Source organism: Mauremys mutica, chromosome 9 (genome assembly GCF_020497125.1).
Source record: "Mauremys mutica isolate MM-2020 ecotype Southern chromosome 9, ASM2049712v1, whole genome shotgun sequence".
NCBI lineage: Eukaryota > Metazoa > Chordata > Testudines > Geoemydidae > Mauremys > Mauremys mutica.
Genome location: NC_059080.1, coordinates 21320303 through 21348175, shown reverse-complemented (window position 1 = coordinate 21348175; position 27873 = coordinate 21320303). Strand labels below are relative to the sequence as shown.

The window sequence follows — 27873 nt, the reverse complement described above, 5'->3', positions numbered from 1 at the left end:
CCTGGCTCTAAAGAATGCATGCACATTAGGTAAGAGTAGAGGTGGTAGCCCTGGAATTCTGGCCAAATTCTAATTCTCCCCATTTAAATCCCCCAGCAGTTTAGTTAGATACAGCATTCTCCATTTCCTTCTTTTTATGTAATTGATTTGATGGATACATTTGAACAATCTCCAGGTTCCACCCCAGAGTTGGCTGCATATTATTAGCTGGTGAAACGATCTTTCTGTAGTCTTTATTTAAATCACGGGTGTGTTGTGAGACTGAATTAATTAAAATTTGTAAAAGGCTTTCAAACTTCTTTACTGGCAAGAATAATTGTTTTATTATTAAATTACATTACAGTTAATCAAGTTGCTTTTTTATGTTTCTGGGAATGGACCTTACCATTTTGTTCTGTAAGTCTGTTATACTTTGTGAAGGCTTACCTTTGCCACATGTGTACTGATATGTTCAAGAACAAGATAGGCTATTGGTACTAATTTATATCAATTTTGAGAAAAATAAAGAATTCAAAATAAAATCATCCCCAGCGTAATTTGAACAAATGTTGGCATTCAGCTTTTGGAAATATAGATAAAGATGAACATCTGCTTGCCCTTCAACCATTAAAAGATACATTTGAAGCATCTGAAGAACAAGAATTTTATTTTACTGCAGCTGGTTAATAATGTCATTCAATCCCCAAATTGTGCGCACATCCTCAAACCCTCTTATTGCTAATTTTTTGACTGAACATTTCAGGAATGGCACATTCACTATCCAGTTCTTATCTATTGCTGTTTGGGTTAGTATAGTCATACAGAGCTTTCTGAAAATCAAAATCCATGTGGGAAACTGATTTTGAACTACAGTCTACTTCTAAACAATGGGAAAGAGGTTCTGGATTATGAATTTAAAATTAGCACCAGGGTAGCAAAAGTACAGTGACTGCATAATAAGATAGTTCATAAAATCTGTTGGACTCTGAAGAGCTTGGAAAGATATAGCTTGTAAATATTGTTGGAGGTGCAACCAATCTAGAAGGAATTTGATAAAATTTGGCATATTGTAGATATGCCCCAAAATTTGTGATTATGAAGCCAAAATATCAGATACTGCAAATTTTAACTGGAAATTTTATTTCCCCTGAAATGCACAATTAATCCTATATGACTGTTCTTTGCTATTATCCACTATTATGAGATTTAAAAGTAACTCTCCACAGCTGCCTGAGCTGCAGAAGGAATTTCTAACCCAGACCATCAGTTCAGAATTGGTACACTGATTTGGATGAGGATATATACTCTGATGTATTAATTTATAAAATACAAAAGGGAGAGGTACATTTCTTGTATTGTATTAGAAGTGACTAGGGTATTAATATTCGTATCAACCTGATAACCTCTTGTGATATTGAGAACACTGTATTCTAATTGTACATTAGGCATTATTGTAGGAAATTATTCATTGGACTCAGACATTCAGAATTATAACACTTTATTGTAGAGTTTGTGTTTATGGCTTTCATGGATCATGTTTCTGATCAACTGATGTTTGGTCACCTCTCTTGCAAATTAAAATATGTAATTGTATGTTCAACTGTATTAATCTCCTGCTCTGATCTGACTGTATTTCAGTATTGTGTGTATATATTTGTCACATGCTTCAAAAGATAAAAACAAGATTTTTATATATCAAAAAAGGGGAACAAAAGTTCAGCTGACCAAAGTTCATCTTCACTAAAATTCCAGGTTATCAGATTCCCTTGTAGATTCCAATGCACAGGCTATTTTTCACTTCCTCTTCTGAAAACTAATTGAATGAGCATGAGACTGAATCCCAGCTTTGCCAGTGATCTGCTGTGTGGCCTATGACAAATCATTTAACCTGTGTCTCATTTTCTCCATAAGTAAAACAGGAATAATAATCTACTCTATCTGTCCCCCATCAGCATAGGATCTGAGCTCCATAATACTGATCTGCCTGACAAGGGAGCTGGGAGGATTCATGTTATTGTAGCGCTTTGGAGATGTAAAGTGGTGTATAACTTAGGTATATTATTGTTGCTGGGTAGTGTTGATAGCACAGAATGGCTCTCCATTGAGATCTGAGCCAGGGGTGCATTTCCATGCTGAGTGAGTGATCTCCCTGCATACTGATTATAAAATCCTGTTAGGATCCAAGCTGCTAGATATAGGTAAGTTATTAACGTATACTGATAACAGCTGGGCAAACCACTGACAGTTAACATTCATTCTTGTGAAAAGTCTGAACTTAGGCTGAACTGCCCACATCCTCTTCCTTGGAAGATCAGCAGCATCTGGAAGAGGAGTGTCCAACTCTGGGCAGGAGTGGAAGGGTACAGTGACTGTATCCACTTCACAGGGTCCCCACGGCTTCTGATCTGGGAGTGCTGCTCTCCCACGCTAAGGGCTTGGCATACTCAGAGCAAAGGCATGAGGCGACGCCAGCAAGCTCAGCCGCGTGGGTGGCATTGTCTACACCCAAATACCTGGAAATAGTGCTTAGATACCAGGCAGTGGTCGGTGCTATCTCAAAACCCAAGACAGGTCAGAGCGAGATATCCACCTAATAGACTTTTTTTTTAAAGTGAGTTTGCTTTGTTGCATTTCGGATGAAAACATTTCTAAATGTCTCTACAAAGTGAAGGGCAATCTGCCTTGCTTGCAGCAGCATCCCAAAGATTTCTGATGTGGTTGGGGTGCCAAAACTTATAAGTTAAAGCAAACTTTGCTCTTTTTCAAATGCTCTGTTTGCATCGACTCTTTATTCTTGCCACTCTTTGCTGAAGCCATCCCACGGGGGGGGGGTGGGTGTGTGTGTGTGTGTGTGTGTGTGTGTGTGTGTGTGTGTGTGTGTGTGTGTGTGTGTGTGTGTGTGTGTGTGTGACACACACACATCAGCAAATGACCTGCATCCCTCAATATCAAAAATACGAATTTTAAAGTGCTTTTAAAGCTGCTCCATGGTAAAATACCAGTTACATTCCAAAGGGACTCAATCAGACTGACATCAGGTCAGGAAACCGACTTCTGTTAAATCCTTACATTCTGCTCATGTAACGTTGGCTGATGGGAGGGAAAGAAGCACCAAGGCAAAGCAAAACACCTGTATGCCCGTATCCTGAGCAGCTGCCTTACTTCCCAGGTTATTCCAGCACCTTTACAGACAGAAAACTGGGGCAAGTTTTAGTTCCTCGCCCACTCTCCTGTGTGTTTCCTTTTGCTTGTCGGTGTCTCTGGTGCACATGAGGGAGCTCAGCACCAAGTATCAGAGGGGTAGCCCTGTTAGTCTGGATCTGTAAAAGCAGCAAAGAGTCCTGTGGCACCTTATAGACTAACAGACATTTTGCAGCATGAGCTTTCGTGGGTGAATACCCACTTCGTCGGATGCAAGACTTGTATCACCCACGAAAGCTCATGCTGCAAAACGTCTGTTAGTCTATAAGGTGCCACAGGATTCTCAGCACCAAGGCACCTCTTGGGGCCCGGCGCCCCCAACCCCAGGTCCAGCACCATTCCGTGGGAAGGAGTCCCGGGGCACATTGCCACCTGAGGAGCTACCTCGACCAGCCTCTGCCTCCCACTCCGCTCGTGCTCCTGCAGCCGGAGCTTGCTGCCACCTGCCTGCCCCGAGCAGCCCTGCCCACCTGTTAGCGAGATAGGCAAGAACCAGCGCGAGGGCTGGCATGTGTGTGTGTGGGGGGGGGGGGGGGTTGAGATCCCTGCCGCAGCCCTGGGAGCCTTAGCACTGGAAAAGTGACAGCGAGCGAGAGAGCGAAGCTCCCCCCTGGCTGGGCTGCTGACGTCTCTCCTTCCTCTTGTTCTTTCCCTATAAAGAATCCCAGGCTCACACCAAACACCCCAGCAAAAGCAGATCAAACTGGGAGGGGTGGGGGAGAGAGCGAGAAATACCTAAACTGTGATCTGCCCAGGCACAAGCCCCACTCCTTGCAAGAAGCCGAAACGGTCGCCTGCTCCTGGGCTTGTGACTCCACCAGCAGCATGTAGCAGAGATCCCGTGGGCTCGTGTCAGCTGCAACAGCTACTGGGACGCAGGAGTCTGGTTTTGGTTTTTTCCCCACTCCTGTCTCGCAAGCCTGAGAGAGTTTAAAGGCTTCTTCCACCAGATCCCTGCAGCACCTGCACCTCCCTGGATAAACAGACCTCAGCGGAGGCTTTTGGTTACAGACACTTTAACCAGAGCCCAGCCCAAGGGAGGAGAGCGACTCAGAAGCAGCCGCTCAGTGACTCGAAAAAACTTTGCACCAAAACTTTTTTTGTTGCGGCTCCTTTGCTTTGTAAACCCCTTTGGTCAGTTGTGTGACAGCTGCTCTTCTCACTGGTCTCTCTACTTTAAGCAGAGTTAGCCAAAGAAAAAGAAAAGAAAGAAAAACCAACCCAAACAAAACCCCCCAGATCATCCCATGAGTTAGGAGGTGGGGGGGACAAGGAATAAAGTTATTCTGGAAAAAAAAATCTCGAGACGAGAGGGAGGCAAACAAAACCCTGTAGCAAAGCGGGGACGCAGTGACTGGAAAGCGCAGTTTCACTGGAATCAACAAGGGAGAACTTCGGGACGCCTCGTTCTTTCCCCACTCCCCTCCCCGCCCTGACCCAGCCTGAAGGCTTTGAAACGTGTTGCTGGAAAGAAATTGCCCCTATTGACAGCTCTCCCTTCTTGCACGTTTCTAAAGGATATCCTCATAAGTCACAGCTGCACCAGCCATGATCCCCAAGCACTGCCCCGCCCTGGCTGTCGGGGTGCTTCATGGACTGCTTTGGCTCCAAGGTAAGAGCAGTTTACACGTGGTTTTTTCACTCTCTCTCTCTCACACACACTCACTCACTCACGCTCCTTTGATTTCACAGTGTATTTTTGCTCCGACAACTTTCTCTCCTGTGTTGGCTCACGCCGGTGCGGTATCCAGGTTGGAAATGGTTCCCCCCACCCCCCCACCCCCATCGGCTTCAGGCCACTTCGCAGCAAGCCACCTTGTCTGCCCAAGCGGGCGTATCAGTTCAAAGCAAGCCTCTCCTGGCTGCTGGCTGGCGGAGTTCAGTAAAGAAGAATGATAAATCCCTGGGTGGGATGGAGAGGAACGAGTTCCGCCGGGGGGGTCTTGGTTGGTGCCCCTGTCCCATACGGCTCTAGCTCCTGGTTTTCTAGCCTGGCCCAGCACCTTGCCCAGAGCGGGCCAAGAGCAACACCAGCGCTGGCTCAGCTTTCCGTGTGTTTATTTTTTCTCCCGCTGAACGCAAGCGTGCACCTGAGTACACCAGCCTCCTAGCGCCACGGGACGCTGCGCGCTGTAATAACCCTGCACGAAGCAGCGACGCCAGGGCTCTGTTTCAGGGCTGGGGGCTTGTTAGAGGGGGGAATTTGCAGTCCGGCTCGGTCCATTTTGCGCGGTGGCGGGGGAGAGCCTGTATTGTCACAGAGTTAAAATTGGTTTCCTCTATGGATGCAACTATTTCAGCTCTGTTGTTGTTTTAATTGCCCGGGATGTTCTCTCCTGGATATGGTTTCAATTACTTTCCCCGGGTTTGGGCATCATAAGGAGTCAAGTGCCTTGAGGCAGCAGATCTGGGGAGCTGCCGCTAGATGGCGCTTGCCACTGCAACTAGGCATCCCCGGCCCCGGTGGGGACTTCCCTCGCTGCAGTTGAGAGAAAGGGTGGCTGTGGGGTGGGTTTTCAGGAGTGCTAAGGGAGAGCTCACCGGGAGAAGGGAAGCAAGCTTGGGAAGAGAGCACTGCTCTAAAGCCTCCCTGTCCCTGTGCTCTCATCCCCCCGCCCCAGGGCTTTGACCCGCAGGTTGCTGTGCTGAAGTGAAGGCTCCATTCTCGGTCCATGACTCACATTTTTCTCCAGTCTCGCACTTACTTAGCACTAGGGTGACCAGCTGTCCCAATTTTATAGGGACAGTCCTGATTTTGGGGTCTTTTTCCTATATAGGCTCCCATTACCCCCCACTCCCCATCCCGATTTTTCACACTTGCTGTCTTGTCACCTTACTTAGCACTAAACTGCTCCCGGGCGCCCATCAGAAGAACCTTTGGGGTTCTTTTCTTTTCAGCCCTAGCTGAACTTTCTCAGAGAGGCCCCTGAATTCATAACACTTTACTTTGAGCAAGTAACAAGCTTTGTGGGTTGCTCCCACAAATCACCCCCCTGTCCTTGCCCTGGGCTTTCTTCTGGAAGATCCCCACCCCCATTGCAGATGTGATACAGCCAGTGAAATGCCACACAGTAATGCCTAATTAAATAGGCGGCCAATGGGCCAGTGAGGAATTGGCTCTGGAATTTCCTGTAATAAGTTTACAAGGGCTCTCTCACTAGATATCAGTTCTCTTACCAACAGCAATGGGAACTCAGGTCTGAATACTTCAAAGGGGTCAGTGTTTCATTAAAATATTTGGAAATAGAGAAAGATGTCTCTTGACATGAGATGCATTTGAAGGATTCCCCCCCCCCCCTTCACACACACACTCCTCTAGCTAACACTTCTGATCCCCGGCCTTAAGGCTTCAACAATTAGTTAAAAATAGCAATTTGTGGGGCTTAGTATCTCTCTCCTATATGGGAACATTTCAAGTTGTATTTGATCATCTGTAATACCCTGAAGAAGATGAGGCTTCAAAAGCCAAGGCTATAGCATATATTTGAACCCTCTGTTGTGCATGGGGCAAGCTGAATCTATGAAATCACTTCCTTCATGGGGAATAGAATAATTCAGGGGCGCACATCAGATTGTATATAGGAGATGGTCCGTTATTTACTGTGAAATTTCTCCTCCCAGTAGTGATCCATAGTCTTCCTTGAGCCCTGGGTATATTTCAAAACACCAGACTATTGGTTCTTTAGTCTCCTCATGGTCAGTATGAAGTGTGTCTCTAGGCTCTAGGGGTACGGTTAATTTCCACCAACAATAATCAATAACCAACCATATCAGGAAGACAGATCTGCTGAAGGATTCTAGTAGAACCGTAAACTACCAGAGCTTCATTACTAAAATCCACATATTTGGTTTGGTTTATTCAGAGACTTATAAAACGCTCCCTCACAGTGCCTCTTGGTGTACGTACCAACATTTTAAACACTTGCCAGCAAGGGTCAGCCCAGATAAACTCAGAAACAAGCTCCATATATTCCTCACAAACATGCCTGGAGTAAACACGAGCTTTACATCATGCCTTAAAGGGCCAGTTTGAGCTCTGCTGGACCAACAGAGGAAGTGGATTCCATAGGCAAGAGTCATGAATACCCTGCCACCAGCCACCCCTAGTAGAAGTGCCCTAGCTGACCTCAGTTATTGTTCGAGCATGTGGGGAAATAGGTGATTCCATAACTGATTGGCCTTTGTACATCAGTAGCAACATTTTGAATTGCACCTGGAAGCAAATAGGAAGTTTGTGCAGTCCTCAGAGAATTGTTAGAATGCACTCCCTCTGGCTGACACTGCAAGTACACGGCCAGCTGTATTCTCCACTAACAGTAACTTTTGAATGGTCTTCAGAGCGTGTCCATATAGGGCATAAGACAGCAGTCCAGCCTGAAGGTTACAAAGGCATGTATTACCATGGCAATTTCTGGATCAGAGAGAATTGGTAACAAGTACCTGGCCAAGCACAGGCAGGAAAAGGCATTTCTGGCCACCAGTTCTTGCTGGGAACCCAGGAGCACACTCACATTGCAACTGTTACTGAAAAGGGTGGGTTTACTCCCACAGAAATGAGCCAGGTACAGATATCACCCACTGCACCCTCTAAATATACTCCTTACCTGGCAGTCTTCCCCCCACTGTATTCATCCAGCTCACTTTCATCCATGCCCCTTTGGAGCCAGGCACTGAGAAGGGAGAGAGAGAGAATGCCCTCTCCATGTCTGACAATAAAGAGGGGTAGAGCTTTGTGTCATAGAATCATAAAACCATAGGGTTAGAAGGAACCATAAGAGTCATCTAGTCTAATCCCTTGCCAAGATGCAGGATTTGTTGTGTCTAAACCATCCAGGGCAAATGGCTATCCAGCCTCCTTTTGAAAACCTCCAGTGAAGGAACTTCCATGACTTCCCACGACAGTTTGTTCCATTGTCCTACTGTTACAGTTAGGAAGTTCTCTTGTCCTGCCCTTTGTGGCAAGACAAAACAACTTTTCTCCATCTTTTTAATGGCAGCATTCAAGTATTTGAAGACTGCTATCATGTCCCCCCTTAATCTCTTTTCCAAACTAAACATACCCAGTTCCTTCAGCCTTTGCTCATATGGCTTGCACTCCATCCCTATGACCATCTTTGTTGCTCGCCTCTCGATCCTTTCCAGTTTCTGTACATCCTTTCTATACAGTGGTGACCAAAATTGGACACAGTACTCCAGCTGAGGCCTAACCAGTGGCACTAACATCTCTGATGACTTGCATGCTATGCCTCTGTTAATGCAACCCTAAATTGCATTTGCTTTTTTTTGCAGCAGTACTGCATTGTTGAGGTTGTGATCCACCATAACTCCCAGATCCTTCTCAGCAGTGCTGCTGCCAAACCAGTTATCCTGTTTGGGACAGACACCAAGGGAAAGGATATTTTCTTAGCTAATACCCCAGCCACAATAGAGGACTTCAAGTACTCACTCTGTTGCAGCTAATTAGTATTGGTTTGAGATGACTGCCACCACCACTCTGCCATCAGCCTCATGTCACAGGTCAGGAGACTACCGCCGTGACCTGTGTAGATGGCACATAGGGAATCTAAGAACATTTAGGAGTCACTGTATTGATGGTTGAGGACAAAAGTTATATCTTACTAGACCATTGATAGGTTGTATTTTCCTTGAAACCTAAACATGCCCATGGATCAGCAACGGGTCCTGCACCCTGACCATAGCAAAGCTGAGATTTGATTTCAAATCAGAAGAGGTAACAGGCAGACAATTGCTCATTCCAGCAATCTCCAGCCCCATTCCAAAAAGCTTAGCTCCAAAATATGTAGATGTCCTGAAATCATCTAGAATAGTTCCATGCTTGTCATGGCATTTCTTCTTTGACGTTGTTGCATATTTTAGTTCTGATTCCTCTTAGCACAAGGTTGAAATGGTTCTGTTTGACTCTTATTGCATTTACAGTCTTTATTCTCTAAATACGAGGGCTGGTGGAAATTTTTGGCAAAAAAGGTGTTGTTATTTTTCCTGGTTGAAAGTGATTTGTTTGGGTGTGTGGTGGTTGTTGTTGTTGTTCCTGGTCAAAAAGGGGTTTTGGTTTGTTTGTTTTCAAAAACTTTTTTTTTCATAAATAGCTGACATCAACAAATTTGTCATTTTGCATGAAAAAGTTAATGCTTTTTTTGTTTTTTAATCCTGACATTTTTTTTATCAAAAATGGTTTTCAGTGAGTCAAAAATTCCAGTAACCTTTTTCAATAGCATCTTTCAGTGGTTTTGAGAACCATTTTAAAATAAAATCATGACAACTTTCAAAAAAATGAAAAATGGATCTATTTTGAAATTTTTGACATAAAAACAACTTAGATATTTCAAAAAACATTTTGAAAATAGGTTTTCATTTTTCAACCAGACCTACATATATTACTACTATTGAAAACCATCCCAATCATCGTGCTTCAGAGCATAAAATGATCATTGACTGGGGTCAGGAAGAAAGTTAGCTCCATGGGAAAATATTGCAATATTGTGCATGTTTTTGCCTTTCTATGAAGAATCCATCACTGGTCTCTGTTGGGGCTGGGATACTGGACTAAATAGACTATTGCTCACTTTTTATAAAAGCAAGTCTTATGTCCCACTGCTAATGTGATTTTCTAAGTATCTGCTGCACTGTGGAAAAATGTTATAAACAGTACAGAACTCTTTTTAAAAGCGAGTGTTATACTAAATTTCCTGTCTAAAACTGCCACATTCAAAACTAAGCAGAAATAATTTTACCATAATTAATGTATTAAAGGAAGATAAAAAGTATTTTTAAAGTCTCATAATTTCCAGAGTAAAATCATACAAAACAGTATACTGAGCGCACAGAACCAATTCACTTGTTCAAGGTTTCTATAGGAATCTCCTTTTTATTTTTTTCAAACACTTTTTTCATTGAAAATGTTACAAGAATAAGCATATACATAATTTCCCTTCTCTTCCCCCCCACCCCATATTAACACATCTAAATATATTCATCCACCATTATAAAAGGTTTCCAACTACAATACAAAATTTCACCAGTGCAGTCAGGAATAGGAGACTAATAGTTGGTTTTCCAAGCAGCCAGTGCTGTGTTTGAATGGCAGATGGAGAATCTGTAATGTGCTGTATGCACACATTGAATTGAACTAGAATGTCTTATGCTTCTGTTGCATTTTCATCCAAAATACTTCACAAACTGTACACAACAGGGGTCACTTTCTCCACCACTGAAATGCAGGTGGAATGGGGAAGCTGTTTTCAGCTCACCTTGTAATAGTTTTTAAAACTGCTGGAGGAATTTCAAATAAGTAGATTCTAACTGTCCAGATGAGAGTTTGGGCAGGACATTGAGGCTAACTCCCATGTAGTTGCATAATTAACTTGATATTTTCTACATTTTCCTGGAGTGCTCTACCTTTTATTCCTCCTCTGCACTGGCTAGACTTCCCCGTTTTTGAGACTGAAATGGGAATTGCAAATGGCAGTAATTAAAAGACACTTTGGCTATCCCAACAGCCTGAGAGCAAAATAGATCGCAGCCCCTAACATTTTCCTTCACAGCTCGTCTGAAATGACTGGCAGGATATTAAGCCTTCCTAATGCTGATAAGGCATTCTTGCTCCTGGGTACCTCATAACATGGGAGAGAAATAGAGCAGAGAGCCTAGCTCTGTATTCAGCCACCCTGGCCAGCAAGATAGGTTGTTTAAATAAGTGGAGATCCTGGTGTAAAAGTGTCTACAGTTCACTGGAATAAATGGTCTCTCACCTCACTGGGCTAGACACTTATTTTTTCTTTATTTTTTGTAAGGCACACAGAAAACAGCAGAACTTGCCAAAATTGACCAGTACAGATTATTATCTGGAAATGCCATTTAATAGTTTAAAAGTTTACCATGAGAACAATGCTGCACCAGGAGAAAGCTTGGGATCGCAAGCAAACCATATGGAGATGTTTTTGTATGACAGATGGAATCTTAAAAACGCATCCAGGCCTATTGTTCCTCAAATGAGGAGAAGGAGGAAGGCTGATGGGATGGAGGCTAGGAGGAGACCATCTGAAGTGAAATGTAAACCGTCTGTATGTTGAAGGTACAAAATGGTCATTGCCCAAGTGTGGTGGAGTATATGCAAAAATAACATCTCATCTTTCAGTAGATTGATATGGCAGATAAAGAGCCAGTGACCTTCAGAAAAAAGCTGCCATGGGGGGTTTGGACTGAGCTGGAAGGACACTCAAGATGGTTGGAGTCACAGATTCTGTCCCAGGGCAGCAAAGGGGGTTGAGTGGCCCATGATTACATTGGAGGGGAACTTCCCCTTCTACATCTGCCAAAGCACCCACAGCTGCAGAAACTGGCCATGTCATGGAGCTTCTGGGGGCTCCATGCCACAGATGCAGCTAGGGCCAGGACTGGGCCCATTAATTGTACTGGGAATAATTAGTGTGGCTAGGTATATAGGGCTAGACTTAATCTTCAGGCTCAGCCCTGAGTAAGAGGCAGTGCATAGCTGCACCATGCCAGGAGCAATCTGGGAAGCCCCTTAGGGTGTCACAGTTCTGCCCCTGTTGCTGTCTTGCTCTGGCTTCTTCAAAGAGCACCATTTAATTTTCCTCTTGCAGCTGGCCAGTGAGGTGTGAGGGGGACCAGAGTCAGTCTTCGTCCTCAACCCACCCCTCTCCAACTTCTCTGTGGTGGTGGGGGGGTTTAATCTAGGGCCACCCTCTGCACCAGACCAGATCCAAAGTCCAGGTAGCTGGGGGAAAGGAGGTTGTTACTACCCAGCTTGGCACATGCCAGCCCACAGGCTTTGCATATGGGTAGATAGCTGGTGGCATCTTCTTTTAATCTCATGGAGATTTTTAATTACGTTTTCAGCTTGACCCCATGGTAGTGCGAAGAGCACACCTGATTCCCTCTCACTGGTGAGGCTGATCCAGCATCTCTGTGCTGGTGACACAGCTCACTTAGAACCATCAAAGAGAATAAAAGCAGAACTGAATTGTGCACATGATTATCATTGCGCTCATCATATGACCTGATCCACTCTGCTTTATCAGCATTGAAACAAACTTTTATTTGATAGTGATGATGCTTTGCATTCATATGGACTCTTCATGGGTCTGATTCTCCAAAAAAACACCGAGGCCCTTGTTGTGGTTCTATACCATGAAAGCTTCCAGCACTGTGAATGAATTAGTAAATTTAGTGGGCTGATGATGTCAGTAGAGTTACACTGATATAAAGCCACCATGAGTGAGATCTGAGTCAAGCCCTGTATTTTCAAAGCACTGTGTAAAATTTTACTAACTAATCCACTGATCTAAGCAGGTTGACCTATTGCGCCATGAGAATGTTGCCATCTTTTTAACAGGATAACTCAAAGCTACACACTCTGATTGTTTAGGAGGGAGTGAATAGAAATGGTTTTGAGAGGCACTGCAGTGCCCGCACCTCCAAGTCCTTTGATTAGTCTGCCCTTTAAGTACCTACTTTGTTGTTCTCACTACATCCTGTTCTCCCTTCCCGCTGCCAAAGCATCACCCAATCTACCCTCAGTTCTCAGGATTCCTAAAATTGTTACAGTTTGAAAGACCTAGAGGAATTTCTGAGTCCTGCTGCCAGTGGAGGTCTGCACAGTTTCTCTTCCTTGTGCCCAAATTAAATTTGCTTCTTCCCTTTTAAGTTGGGACTAGTGCAGAGGTTTGGCAAGCCAGTGTGGGATTGCCTGTGGTTTACAGTTTAATCTCTTTAGCTTTCTTCAGTTGGATGCAGTAAGTTTTCATACCGTGCTGAACTTTATGAGATGTGACTTCTGCAAGCTTCCCTAATGTGTGTAATCACAAAGGGATTCACAACTGGCCGATGATGTGCTCTGAGCCGATGCAGCAGGCCTTTGTTGTGGTTCTAAAGCAGTAGTTTTTAGCACTGTGAAAGAATTCTTGAAGTTACCAGGCAAGAAGAAAACCACATTGTCTAATCTGTTAAGTGATAAAGGACCAAACAAATCAGTTTCCCATTATGCCCTAGAGGGAATGGCAAAAGCATATGGTCCCAAAGATTTCAAAATTCAGCCAAAAACTGGACTCAGACCAGTATGTAAAGGAAATGTATGGACTTTCCTTCTATTTTCAGATCACATGCCTTCGTCTTTTGCATTTCCACATAGGTTTCCTTAGATCTTCCTGTGTTTTTCTTAACTGTGGGAAAGAGATTGCCAAGGAAGTGCAGAAGGGAGCTTGCAGGCTTTCTGGAATTGTTCTTCATTTGAGGGTCAAGGAAGCTTGATCCTGTTATTATCTGTTCATTTTTTTAACCTTCATGAATCCAAAACACCTCAGTCAAAATGTTTGCTTCCTTGGGGTTGCAGGTTAGGAAATTTCACCCCATTGGTCAAATTCTGCCTCCTGGTTACACTAGTGTAAATTTTGCATAGGAGCCCTGACTCCCATGGACTTACTTTGGATTTACACCAGTATAATTGTAAGCAGAATTTGGCAGCACATATTTCTCACAGAGGTCTCCCAAAAGAAGACAGTTGCTGTTTAAGGGGCCAACCCTATATGGTGCTTTAACACCCTCAATTCCCATTGATGGCAACTAATGCTGGGTACACAACTGGAAAATGTTGACAATAAATGGAAAACAGATTTTCTAGCTTTTCCCATCTTGCAGGACCCTAGCCTAACTTATCAAAACTGGTGATGCAACAAACAGATTTCTCCTCCATCCACAGAAGGGTGCAATCAGTAATTGGGGATACACAGCAGAAATAGGCTTGCCCCTACAAAGTTCTGATCCAGAGCCCAAATTCCCTTAGTCTTTAAAAACTGAGATTTAGTTTTGGTCCTTTATAGACAGAGGGGTCATTGGTGGCGACACGTCTGAATCTGAACTTCCCAGACGTTTGGAAGTGGTGGGATCTGGGGCTGGGATCCAGGCCCGTCTCCAGTTTGCAGAAAAGTACTGTGTTTATTCTCCAATGATTATAAAAAGATCTTTTTTCCATGCTTCATCACACGGTGCGCTGCCTGCTTGAAACTGCCTCCTGGTGGGCCAGTAATACGTGCCCATGCTGTAGTATTTGGAATGCTTTCTAGCTGCAGTCCTAATTACAGTGCTTCTTCACAGAGCAAATGCTTGTTGCAAGACAGTAGTGGGTGCCTGTGTTTGCAGAGAGGAAAATAAAGTCTTGTGGATAGTAACCAGCAAATCACAAGGTCTCTGTCTTTCCTTACAGAAAAATAAATCCCCCATGTGCACAGTATTCTGCAGTGTCCATCCCTATGTCACTAGCTGACCCTGCCTTGTGTGGCAGTAACCCACTCTCTCCACTGCCACAGCTCTCATTGCACTTCGCCCATGAAGGCTCTCGCTCCATTAATCCACCTTATGAAGAAGAGTACAGAGGGCATGTGGTCATCTGAACCAAAAATCCTGCACCACTGTGTGATAAAAAAGTTTTCAGATCACCCCAAATGCTATGGGCCAGAGTCCCTTCTCTCTTGCACTCATGGAAGTCCAGTGGGACAAATTCTGCTCTCCATCACCAAGATATAAATCCAGACCTTTGCTTTCAGTGACGGTACTCCAGGTGAGAGGAGAATGGAGCTCTGCATTGCTGCATTGTACTATGTGTCTGTTTCAATTACAATATTCTTGCAGCAGGGACAGTTGGCCAAATTCATCACTGACATAAGTGCAGCACCACTGAACTTGGCCTCGTATCTTTCAGGTTGTTTTCTGAAGTGCCTAACAAACGCTATTGACAATAGTATCTCTCTCCTCTCTCCACCAAAGCATTAGATACAAATAAAAGAAGCTAGTAATAAATACTGTTGGATGTGTAGACTGAAAACCACCGGCCCAGTCTAGCTATCTTGACACGACTTCTCCCTCTGAAGCCAATGGGTCTACTTGGATGAGCAAAGATAAATCGCTTAAGTGAAGGTTGCAGGAGGAATCTTACAGTTTGAACAGACCTTCCTAACTCAGGATGGGCAAATTTAGTTTGGGTTAAATAAAAGCTGAGATGAGTGTTCGCTCCAAATTCTAATGAACTGATTCTTAGTTTTTATTTGCATTACTGTAGTGCAATGAAGCACTGAAGTCAGTTAACTACTTTAAAACATCATGAACTGCCTGAAATGCCTTTTTTCAGCCATAAGTGGAAGATCCAAAGTAGCACAAGCGATTTCATCAGGAAGCCAGTACCTGAAGTTTCCCTGAGAGACAGCCTGATCTGGCCTGCCAGCTAGAACAAGGAGGATAAAGCCTCCATGCCGAACTTCTGAACCTTGTGCTCAGCTGCTAAGTCTAACATATGGGGAAGGAACATGATTTGAAAAATTGCTCCCTGCGCTTTCCAAAGACTGAGGTTTTCATTTGATTCAGTTTCCTGGATTGTCTGTGTTGAAGGACTGGGATTGCCAAAGAAGCAACTCACTCCATCTTGCAATTGCGCTTTTGTGCAGGTGGAGACAAGATTAGTCCATTTTTAAGCCCCATTGCTCTATCTTGGAGGGTGTATAGGTAGCACTTTTTTCCAATGCCTGTCATGAATAACCAGATGAAATAATAGTATAATGTGTGGGGGGACACTTTATCTAGATCTAGCTATAGATGAACATGAAGCAAGGAAGTTAAAAATGGTTTCAGCTGCACAAGCCCGCAGGAGAGAACAAAACAGCAAATTTGGCCAGTTTAGAAGATTCTTCTGCTATTACAATGAAAAGATGATTCAAGTAAACAATGATGTCACCCGGAGACCCTTTTAAACACAGTTTAAGCTATTACACAGTGAGAGACAGAAAGAACCATCTAACCTTTCCACCTCTGCACATTTTTCCTTTACAAATGGATGGCATCGATGTTGTTTTTATTTCATTGTCATACATTGGGCTAAATTCTGCTCTCAGATATACAGTGGTGTAAAACCACAGTAGCTTGACTGAACACCATGGAGAGACTCTGGATTTGCTCTAATGTAACAAAAGCAGGGTTGTTGGGTTTTTTTAAATTACAATTTATTTTAAGTTTCCTGGCATAATATAGGTAAGATGGAAGGTCATTGAGAACTTCTTTAGTCAAAGCACTGACACTTCTTAGTAGGGCTCTAAACTATGGGTTTTATTGATCATGTCTGCAAATCCTGTCTTATGTAACATACTTGTAAAGCGTGTCTTGTCCCCCTCATGTGACTAGTCCACATAGAGGATAACAGCCTGCTACTGTTACTAGCTAATGGAGTTGCTTCTTTAGCTCACATCTGTTTTGGTGCTGAAGAGCCCACACTCAGGTTTTACGCAGTCCTTACTCAGGCAAACTTCCCACTGAGGTCAGGTCTTTGGGATTTGGCCCTGTAAGAATGTCCACAGAGATTCACTAAATTCCCAGAGTCCTACTTCAGCATGAACTGGGACTTGGTATAAAGATTCCTAGGGGCAGTGTCTCCTTTGGCTATCTCAAATTGATTAGCCTATTCTGCTTGGAAAGAGTGCCACATTTTCATCACATTTCATCATTGCAGCCTAATGCCAACTTTCCAACGTGTAATGATACCACAGGTGTCTGGGAACTGAGAGGCTAATTACCAAGAAGTTGCTAATGACTACATTTACAGTTTAATTGCTTGATCCACTGGTATTTCAGGCTCTGATTTTGTCCACTGAAGAGACAAACTAGACCTTAGGTTTTATTTGTTTATGTTTTTGGAATTCCTCTTGGCATTCTGGGCTGCACTGATATGCGGGCTGTTTCCTCATTGTTTTCACACCAAGGCAAATTAATACAGTCAGCATCACGCTCTAGCCCATTGTGGTTTTGTAAGTTTCACACACACATAAAATGTAGCTTACCCCTCCAAAACAACTTTGTGTGTAATGAAAGAGAAGTAGAGGTCAGAGGGATGGACTCACGCTCAGGAACTGCAGAGTCCCCAGCAAGAAGCGTGCAGGAACCAAAGTGTGAAGAGAAGAGGGAGCTCGCAAGAATCTATTGAGTCTTTTTTTTTTTTTGCACCTTTTTTGGATCCAGACAGTGTTGTAAACCGACATTCTCATCACCAGTCATTTAGTTAGGGTGACCTATAGGAATAAGATGGCGTACTTAGTGACTCATGTCCTTTGACCTGAAACCAGTAAGATTCTGTTAGGAAGCCTTTGATCAAACAAAACAGTGTGTTTTCAAGCAGCAATAATAGTGTGTGATTTTAATACCCTGGATAAAACATGCTGGGTTGATCTGCCTTAAAAATAACCTTTACACTTAATCTTTCATATTATTGTTCTTTATTTGCTTGAAATGTAGCCACTTTTTTTACTCCACGGTCAGTTACCTATGTTTAATAAATAAGATGAAGAGGGTGGATCGTACTTGTCTCCTGCTGGGGGCTGTAGTTAATTCTTATTGGAGTTGTTTGTGCAAAGTATTTAATATTACTATTACCCATAAGTACAGGCCTCTCTCTTCCCGGTTGTACTATCCAACAAGTCAGAAGAAGCTATTGCCCCACCTAGACTTATAGTCATAGAGGTTTAGGCAAGAAATGACCACTAGATCAACTAGTCTGGCCTCCTGTATATCACAGGTCACCAACCCCACCCAGCAGGCTAACCCTAAACTTCTCTTACACAACACAGCCAGATAGAAAGAGGGGCTGGGACATCCCAACTAGCCTTTCAGTGCAGGGTAACACCCTTTGGAGAGAGAACCTCCCTTTACAGTCCCAAGAAAGTGTGCCGTCTTTTTGTTGTTGTTGTTGTTGTTGCTTTAAACATCCCTCATGCCTGAGTCCAGAAGGCTTGGAACTCTTGGAGAGTTTCTGCTGGGTGGGTGCAGCAAGACAAAAGGGGTCTTTTGTCTGGTTATAATCAGGCCTGTTGACAGCAATTCTGGGCCCCAGGGCAGAACAGTCAATGGGTGCTCTTCCAGCACGGTCAGAGCTTCCACATGCCTGCCTGGCTGCCATTGCCACCATGGGACCACCCCGCACGTGCCTAGGAGCCCTGCAGCCTGCCCGGGTGATTGCCCCGTCCCCCGCCTCCCTCCTCGTCGGTGGGCCTGGCTATAATCCAGAGTTTTCAGTTGCAAAAATGGTTCTGTGCTACTGAGGAAACTTGGGGCAAAAGGCTGGAAATGTCACACTCTGATTGGGTCTGGCGGAAAAACTCGAAATGAGCTGGTTTGGATTTGCATGTGGAAATGTTTGCATAGCGCCAGCCCAAATCCATGTGTGTTTTCAGCACATTCCTCACCACTGCATCACACTTTCAACATGCTTTAAAAAATCCCCTTCTTTTTGACATTATACATTGATTTGCTATCTGTTGTTAAGCCATACAGGTTTGCCACTGATGGGAGAGATTATACCTATCTATCATGTTGTTGTCTGAGCTGCGCACTTGAATTGGGAATTCTGGTCCAAAGATGTTCATCTCAAAGCTGTTTACATTCATAAAATAACAGTGTCTTTCAGCAGCAGGCAGCATACTGCTTGGGAAATGATGTACAATGAGGACCAATCATTGCTGGAGAAATGATTGACTAGAATTACCTAAACAAGTCAGAAAAATGAGGAATACAGTTAACAGCATGAAACTCTTATCAATGTAGATCAAATCCATCCATTCGTAGAACTGTCTAGGAGAAGTTCAATAATCTGAAAGACGCGTCACAGAGATGTGCTGTAGTAACCAGTAACACTGCCAATGCAATTCTGCAACGTGTCCACCAGGTGCTGTTCTGCTCTGTAGAGAAGTATTTTTGCTGCCCAGATACACAGCTCTGAGGGAGAGTGGAGAGAGGAACATATATGTAGATGGAAAGGCCGCTGTCATCTCTGCAGCTCCTAGGCTAGCTGATAGGGGACAAAGCATTGGTCGAGCCCTCTCTCTACCAAGTGTCATGAGCTGTGGAGCCAGTCCAAAGAAGTGCACAGCACGGATCCTATCAGAACAGAGTGCCAGCCTTTGTCCTGAGTGAAGGGCCGGATATGGTCCTTAGTCCATAGTCCAGTGAGTGATGCTCTGCACTAGGGAAATCCAGAGGGGTCAAAGGTAGGGGTATGTGGTTCGTACTACAGGCTTAGGGAGTCTCTGAAGCTGCCACTTCCACACACTCTTGGTGAAAGGAGATTAGTGGTCATACTCCCCCCCAAATACTCGAGATGTGACACATGCACACCCATTTGGTGGAATGGGCCAATCCACTCCTGGCTGCGCTGTACCAAATGTGCTAGTAATGATCTCTATGTCTGTGACATAGAAATAGTGATAGAATCAGAGAGGGGAGAGGGGAGGGAAATATTGGTAATCTCCCATTCCCACCTATAAAGCAAGCCTTGCTCACAAGCTAAGCCCACCCACCTGAAATGCCAAAATGAGATAACTCACTCTGGCGTGTGCAGATCTTCATAATATGATTGTCCCTCTCCTTTCTTGCATGCTATGATCTGCAGTGAAATAGTTGACAATGCCATCATTAAAAGCATCAGCATTAGGGTTCAGAGTTAACACTTCATTGTGATGAATAAAGCAGTTATTGCTTTGCAGAGCTGTTGTTTCAGGCTTCCTGTGTAAGCCACACCCACTGAGCAAGGCTTTGTTCCCAACCAATGGTGGCTGGGCCACAGGTAGAGGTTGGTGAGCCTGGTACAACATGGTTTACAGCTTTGCCTTTTAGGTGTTTAGATCCAGAGGGCCAAGGTTCAGTCTCAGAAGCTGACAACCCAACAAGGGGCACCATGTAACACCTGCAAGCTTGGGTAGGCACCAGTTTAGAGCTGGCTCACACTTCTGAAGTTTTCTGTGCGATAATAAACCCTGGAGACTTTTATTTTTTAGATCTAAGCTTAGATTTTGCAACACCAGGTAGCATTTTTCCAGAAAAAAGTATCAGACTGCTGATCATTGTGAGTAAATCCAAAATAATCCCTGTGCACAAACACTGTGCTTTCTAGACTTACTATAAATATATAGATTTACAAGAACCAACAAACAGTGAACATCAGTAAATTCTAAAACGTCCCTTGTTTACACTGGTTATACGTAATTCCTTGAGTGCAAATGGAAATTATTTGTAGTTCTCAATGAAATGGGAAAGGCAAGTTCAAATATTAATACAAGTATGAATGTTAATTAAGTATGAACATAAAATACAACTTTCAAAAGAGATCGAATAGGTTAAGAATGGCCATACTGGATCAGACCAACGGCCTATCTATCCCAGTATCCTGTCTTCTGACAGTGGCCAATGCCAGGTGCTTCAAAGGGAATGAACAGAACAGGGTAATTATTGAGGGATATATCCCGTCATCCAGTCCAAGCATCTGGCATTCAGATGCTTAGTAAAACCCAAATCATGGGGTTGCAGTCCTGACCATCTTGACTGGTAGCCATTGATGGACCTATCCTCCATGAACTTATCTAATTCTTTTTTGAACCCAGTTATAGTTTTGTATCAGAGGGGTAGCCATGTTAGTCTGGATCTGTAAAAGCAGCAAAGAGTCCTGTGGCACCTTATAGACTAACAGATGTATGGGAGCATGAGCTTTTGTGGATGAATACCCACATCTGTTAGTCTATAAGGTGCCACAGGACTCTTTGCTGCTTTTACAGTTATAGTTTTGACCTTCAAAAAAATTCCCTAGCAACAAGTTCCACATGTTGACTGTGCATTGTGTGAAGAAGTACTTCCTTCCATTTGTTTTAAACCTGCTGCCTATTCATTTCATGGAGTGACCCCTGGTTTATGTATTATTTAAATGGGGTAAATAACACTTCTTTATTAACTTTCTCCACACCATTCATGATTTTATAGACCTCTGTCATATTTTCCCTTAGCCGTCTCTTCCAAACTACACAACCCTGTCTTTTTAATCTCTTCTCATGCAGAAGCTGTTCCATACCCTTAATCATTTTTGTTGCCCTTCTCTGTACCTTTTCCAAGTCTAATATATCTTTTTGCAATGGGGTGACCAGAACTGCATGCAGTATTCAAGGTGTGGGTGTACCGTAGCTTTATACCATGGCATTATGATATTTTCTGTCTTTTTATCTATCCCTTTCCTAGTGGTTCCTAACATTCTGTTTGCTTTTTTGACTGCTGCTGCACATTGAGCGGATGTTTTCAGAGAACTATCCACGACAACTCCAACCAAGATCTCTTTCTTGAGTGGTAACAGCTAATTGAGACCCCATCATTTTGTATGTGTAGTTAGGATTATGTTTTCCAGTGAGCATTACTTTGCATTTATCGACATTGAACAGCTAGGTTAACAGATGTAAAGTGTAGGTTCAGTGTCACAGACTATTTTTTAAAGTGACAAAAATAGATTTTGTGATTTAAAAAAAAAACTTGCATAGTCTGAAGGAGCTTTTGAAAACAAGATGATCTTGACTGCTGGATTGCAAGCCATGGGGGAATAGCATTCTCAGAAAAGAATGTGCTGAATGTAACTGGTCCCTTATGTGTGCTATGATGCTGCATGCCTGCCCACTCCAAAGCATAACAACAGTTCTGCTTTGCATGTTGTGGATTAAACCTCACAATTTTCCTGTGGGATAGGTTCAGTGTCTCTCATGGCAGAGGAGAGACAGGACTAGGCTGCAATGAACATAAAGAGGGATCTTTATTGAGGTTTCTGGACACAGGCAAACTTTGTGTTTCTCTCTGGTTCTTTAACATAGTCAATGCTGCCTAGTGTCACTACACAGAGAGTCCTTAAATTTGGGCATAGACTGAGAAGCCATGGAAGAGCTGCTGGCTGGCACAAGGTCCATTTTACAGATGAGGAAACGGAGGCACAGAAATGAAGGTCCAAAAGTGGCCTGTGGTTTCTTTTTTGTTTGTGTGTTTGTTTGTTTGATGACTCAAGTCTTGGGTGCCCTGTTTGAGACATCCTATATCACTAGCCACTTTCAAAAACGTTGTCCTAAGCAACAGACTTGCCCATGGCTAGAAGGGAAGTCACAGAAGAGGTAGGAGTAGAATGCAGAACTTCTTGCCTCCCTAAGGACCATCATCTTGCCTCCCTAAAGACCTTCCTTCCTATCTTAGCATTAACCTCAGGTTCTGCTGGGGACCAGGAGTCACCTTGATTGTGTTGTGCTGGGGTGCGGTAGAGGTTACTGAGTGGAGCGCTTTTATCTGCAAAGTATATGACAAGAGAATTGATAGGCAATTTAGTGCAGAGTTCTTGGTGTCTCAGCTGAGGTCAGGTAACCAGAGTTGAACCTTGAGAGTAGGTGGTAATGCTAGCTTTTGAAAGGCTGCCTTTTTCTTTTGGTCAGTATTGTTCTAATTTAAATAGTAGGAAGAGGTAACGCTAAAACCACGGCATTCTCTTGTGAGCCCGAGCGGAAACTGAGCACTCCTTCGACTAATTTTATTATATACAAACTAATTAGTCACTGACCTTCTGGAATTGGATGGCGCAGTTGCTTGAGGCATTAGCTTTACACCTTTGGGAACATGGGTTGAAATTGGGCTTGGTCCTTCACAGCTGAAGCGAGTTTGATGTGCTCAGACTAGCCCCTTGCTGGACATATTGCTTGACAAGGAGGCTCTGTTCAAGAGAGGCCCACCAGGTTGGAGGTGCATTGCAGAACATCATGGTGTGAGTGGGAGGGTCAGGGGCAGAAGAGCAGAGGCTGCTGCATGTCAGGACTGAAGTGCACAGGTGAAACTATATGGGGGAAGTTAGCACAGTGCCTGGCCAGAGCTAGTGCCAGTAGAGAGGAAGGACAGTCCCATGGTTAGGGCATTAGCCAAGATCTTGGGAAACCTGGCTTCCATTCCCTGCTCTGCTGAAGACTCCTTGTGTGATCTTGAACAAGTCCCAGCCTCTCTGTGCCAGATTTCTCCCTCTATAAAACAGGGATGATGGTACCTCAGTAGGGTATTGGGAGGATATACATTAAAGACTGTGAAGTGCTCTGATCTTATGGGGACTGGGGAAATCACAGGACCTTGACTAGTTCCTCACTTCTATCAGCAATTAAAAAAAAAGTCATTAAGTTTATCCTGATGTGTAAGAAATCACCATCTCTCCAGTCCTCTGAATAGGCTGGAACATGTCTTGGTTTTGACCATTGCTCTTTTGCACCTAGTATGTTGTGCCACAGGCGACTTTGAATAGAAATGAAGCCAAGCAGATGAAAAAGATTTAGGAAAGAACGGATCTGTCATTGTTATCCTATTTTCTGTAAACAGCTCTCTGCAGGTTATAAAACGCATGACACCAGTTTATAAAACACCACATAGTCCATCCACCACTCCCATGACCCACTGGCTGGTAAGCCACGGGGCACGCCCTGTGCATCACCTGCTGTATATATGCTCACGGTTCACACTATCAACGCCCCCGGTCACATTCCCAGAAGATTTACTTACATCGATTTTTTACACATAATCCCATCCCTGGTTCTCCAATGTAATTTGCTAATTTCCCTGGGTGGGGGACGATGATCATTGTATATTCAACCGGCCCCCAAAATAATAATAAATAAATAAATAAATAAAGGGTGTCACTTCGATTGTGAATTTGCTCCAAAAAGCCTCTTAGTTTTATGTCAAGTGTGTCTGCAAGCACAGGGAAATTCTCAGAGCTAATTTCCTGCTCTCTCTAATGGGTTTCTTTAGTATCTGCTGCAGCTAAAGGACTCCAGTTCGATAGCTGTTCTAATCATCCCCCAGGTATGCCAGCATCTGAGATGCTTCTCAAAGAGCTATCATACGGTGCTGAAGTGCGATCAACCAGTTCTTGCTGTCACTGAAATCAAGTTCCTACGTTGAACTCAGACGATGGCCTGGTCTCGCACCTCCACAGCCTGCATGCTTTCTTACCCATTAGTCCCAGCACAAATAACCTTACTGCTATCAGCCTGTGCAACAAGTTTATAAAGAAATATTTTATTTACCACAGCTGAGGAAGCAAAAAGAGAAATCCAGCTCATCTGGAGCTTGTTTATTGAGGAACGCTCTCTGCGACCTCCTGCGTTTTTGGAAGGGATGAATTGCAATTGGAACATCACTCTATAAGAGAGCTGAGAAACATTGATCTTCATTTGTCTTCATTTGTTAACCTCCCTCTTGCTCTGTGTAATTGCACAGTTTGAGGCTACAGACTAGGAACATGCCTTACCTTGTGTAGGGGCATAGAATGAGCTCAGTCCGACTCGCACTGCAATTGAAGGCAGTCTTTCCAAGTTGGATCTTGTGGTTAAGATATAAGGTTGGGAGCTAAGTTACCTGGGTCCTAATTCCTGGCTCTGCTGCAGACTTCCTGTATGACCTTGGGTAAGAGACTTCCTTATTTGTGCCTCAGTTTCCTACTGTATATAACAGAGATTACTTAGCAATGCCAGAAACATGTTATGAGGTTAAATCCCTTGGATGTCTGTAAAGCACTTTGCAGCAGATCCTCGGATGGAAGAAGTGACAAGTATTATTATTGTTGTCCTATTAGAGTTATCTTTTCTCAATTTCATGCATTCTCATCTGACAGCAGCCCCTGCCCAAAAATAAATTGAGAGCTGACATATAAGTTTAGGTGTCCGTTTCTACAAAAGACCCTCTGACTTTGAGAACGCGGGATAGTAGAGCACCATTCACATAGTGACCTCAGCATATGTACATAGATACTTCAACAACAATGTCTATCTGGGATGGTCTAGATAGTATTTGGTCCTGCCATGAGGGCAGGGGACTGGACTCAATGACCTCTCAAGGTCCCTTCCAGTCCTAGAATCTATGAATCTATGAAACACAGAAATAGATACATAGCACACATAGATCTACAAACCAAATAAATAAATAAATAAACCCATGCATCTACTGGGAGTCAAACATCTCTGGCTTTTACTATGTCTACACTAGCACTTTTGTCAGAAAAACATATGTCGCTCAGGGGTGTGAAATAACACCCCCACCCCACCCCACCCCCACCCCCGACCGTCATAAGTTGCACCAACAGATGCACTGGTGTGGACCACGCTATGTCGGTGGGAGATGCTTTCCCACCATCATACCTATCGCCACTTGTTGGGGGTGGCTTAATAATGCTGTGGGGAGAGCTCTCTCCCTTCGGCACAGAGCGGCTACACTGGAGATCTTACCGAGGGACAGCTGCATTGCTAGAGCTGTGCCGTTGTAAGGTCTCTAGTGTAGACATAGGACTAGCCAATTTGTGACGCTTCTGTCTATGTGAAGGATTACTCGTGCTTGAAATGCTGGGGGCAGTCAGACATATGCTTATGAGGATGTTAGTCTCCAGAGGGTTACGTAACATAGCAGGTATGTTGGTGTGCCTCATCCCCAGCTGACAGGTGTCCACATCACAGAATTATTACCCTTTATGGCCCGCTCAAAAAAGTCTCATCTGAGAGGCTGAGGACTGACTGGATTATGGATGACAAATTCCTCTCTCACCCTTAGAGCAGGTCAGAGGTACGTTGGTGGAGCAAGTTTGGCCCAGGGAACTCTGTACTATGCCAGGTTTTTGGACAAATTTGGCTTTGCTTTCCAGGGCTGATAATCTGGCACCTTTTACAGACTAACCAATCAAATTATTTGGAGGTGTAGAAAGTTGATCTTTGCAGCCAGACGAAGAATTTCATGTACTTAATCCCTTACTGAGTAGCTTCACTCACTTGAAAGGGAGCTAACATAAATGAGTTTTCCCTGGAACAGTCTCGCCTGGCATTTAATTAAGAGGACAACAGCTACATATTTAAAAATTAGCTGGGCATTATCACTTTCCAGGGCTATCATTCTTCTCCTCAGGCACAGCGATCCATTAGGGTTCAGTATCTTTGTGCTCAGGAGTGCCATATTCCCAAGCTTGTTGTCTTTGGCCCATTCACTATTTTATCTGCCGGAGCCAACGTTAATGAAAAATTCCTGAAAAATTCCACTTTTCAACACAGCGACACTTCTGCTGGGAATAACAGCCTGCTGTGACCCCTTTCAGCATCGGAGAATGGCAGGATAACAAAAAAATGGAAGGTATTTCTGAACCCCCACTGGCCAGGGCTTTGGTTACTTTGTGATAGGTATTTCTGGTACTTGCCAACCTTTTGAAATAATATGAGCATTGCCAGGTTTAAAACTCTCTTTAGTAGCAGCCTCAGAAATCAGCGTTTCCTGTAATGATCTTGCACACCAGAAAGGTTGACCTGTTCAAATTGTGATGCTTTTCCTGGAAGAACTCTCTTCTAGGTTTAGCAGCACAGCAGAGTCATCACTTTGCAATATTCTCAGACATGTATTTCTTTACAGCATCTGTAAAAGTACCCCTGGTGGGTCCGATTTTGTAATGGGCCTTTCTCCTCTCAGAACCAGGCTTCCCAAACTGTTGCAACTTTCATACAGCACAAAGAGTTGGGTTTACCTTGCTTAGTGGGCAGAAGCATATGAGATTCCTTACAGCTAATGGGAGCCTGTATCTTTCTAGTATAAATCTGGACTGAATCTACACTGGGCCCTAATTCTGATCTCACACTGGTGTCAATTAGGAGTAACTCCACTGAAATCAATGATGCTACATTTGTGTGAGGAAGAGGGGGATTAGGCCTTTGGTGGTGTTGGGTTTCCTGTGTTTGGGAACAGTGGTGATCCAGGATGTCAGCAAACAAGTAGTGGTGGAGGGAGCTTTACTAGCAGGCCAGGTAAGAGCCAATTCTCCATGTGCGCTGTGACCCCCAAGTTTTCAGAATTGTACCTGCAAAATATGTGTACACGATGTCCATGGCTGTGTGCACAGTCTTGGTAATTGTGTGTGTACATGACCAGTTAAATGTCTAACTGGTCAAGTACAAATGCATTCACTGTAACTGCAAACGCTAATTAGGTGTCCACATTGCACACAGATGTGTCTGAGCCCAGGCATGCTTCTACAAATAAACAACTTTGGGGAGTAAAGTTTCAACCCTAAACAAGACCCCAGCCCTTCACACCCACACACTTCAGGTGTTAAGAAGCTGAACAGTGTTTGAATGTCATGGCTTGTGCCCTTTCCATAATGTAAAAGGCAAAATCTCAAGAAGAACACGCCAGCACTCTGAGGGAATTCTGGTCTGGATTTTAACTTTGTGAATGGGCTGCTTAGGGCCAAACCAAATTCCCAAACCTGAAAATCTCTGCACTTGGAGGAGGGCAGGGGAGTCTGAAATCAGGGTCCAAAAATTGCAGCTCCGACCCATCTCTCTGCAACCCACCTGATAGTGTGCAAAGCTTTCAGTGAAGCTGTTGCATTTGCCAGTTGTAAGTGGTACAGTCCATGTACCATAAATGGCATATGAGCTTTATTAATATATATTGCCCCAAGGTGAGAGAAATGGCTTAAGAACCACCTGGCCCTTCCCTATCACTTGAGCCTAACTCACACTGAACTTCCTTTGCGGTTTGAGCAATTCCAGTTCCTTCTTTCAGAATGATGTTTTAATTGTTATCCTGCTCTGACAGGGGGCTGTGCTTGTGGTGGGCATGGGAACATGACTAACAAAGGTTCCTTGGTGCAGGCATACCAGAGTGTGGCAGATATGTGTGTGTGTGGAGGGGCCCAGCAGGACAGAGAAATGCCATTTTCCAGACCCTTGGGGAGATGCTAGAATTATTCACACGGCTGACATAGGAGAACTAGCCCTGTGAATGGAGAGTCTCATTGAGTCTCATTGACCTTATGTGGAGATG

At 43.9% G+C, this 27873-nt stretch overlaps 1 protein-coding gene across 1 annotated transcript in view; it reads left to right on the top strand.

The window, feature by feature from the left end:
• Positions 1 to 3897: 3897 nt before the first annotated feature.
• LOC123377257 (vascular endothelial growth factor receptor kdr-like) overlaps positions 3898 to 27873 on the top strand; it is a 179867-nt gene continuing 155891 nt past the window's right edge. Inside the window, exon 1 of the mRNA XM_045029922.1 lies at positions 3898 to 4792. Coding sequence (XP_044885857.1) covers positions 4729 to 4792 — 64 coding nt within the window. The 5' untranslated portion in view covers positions 3898 to 4728. The remainder of the gene's footprint in view (positions 4793 to 27873) is intronic.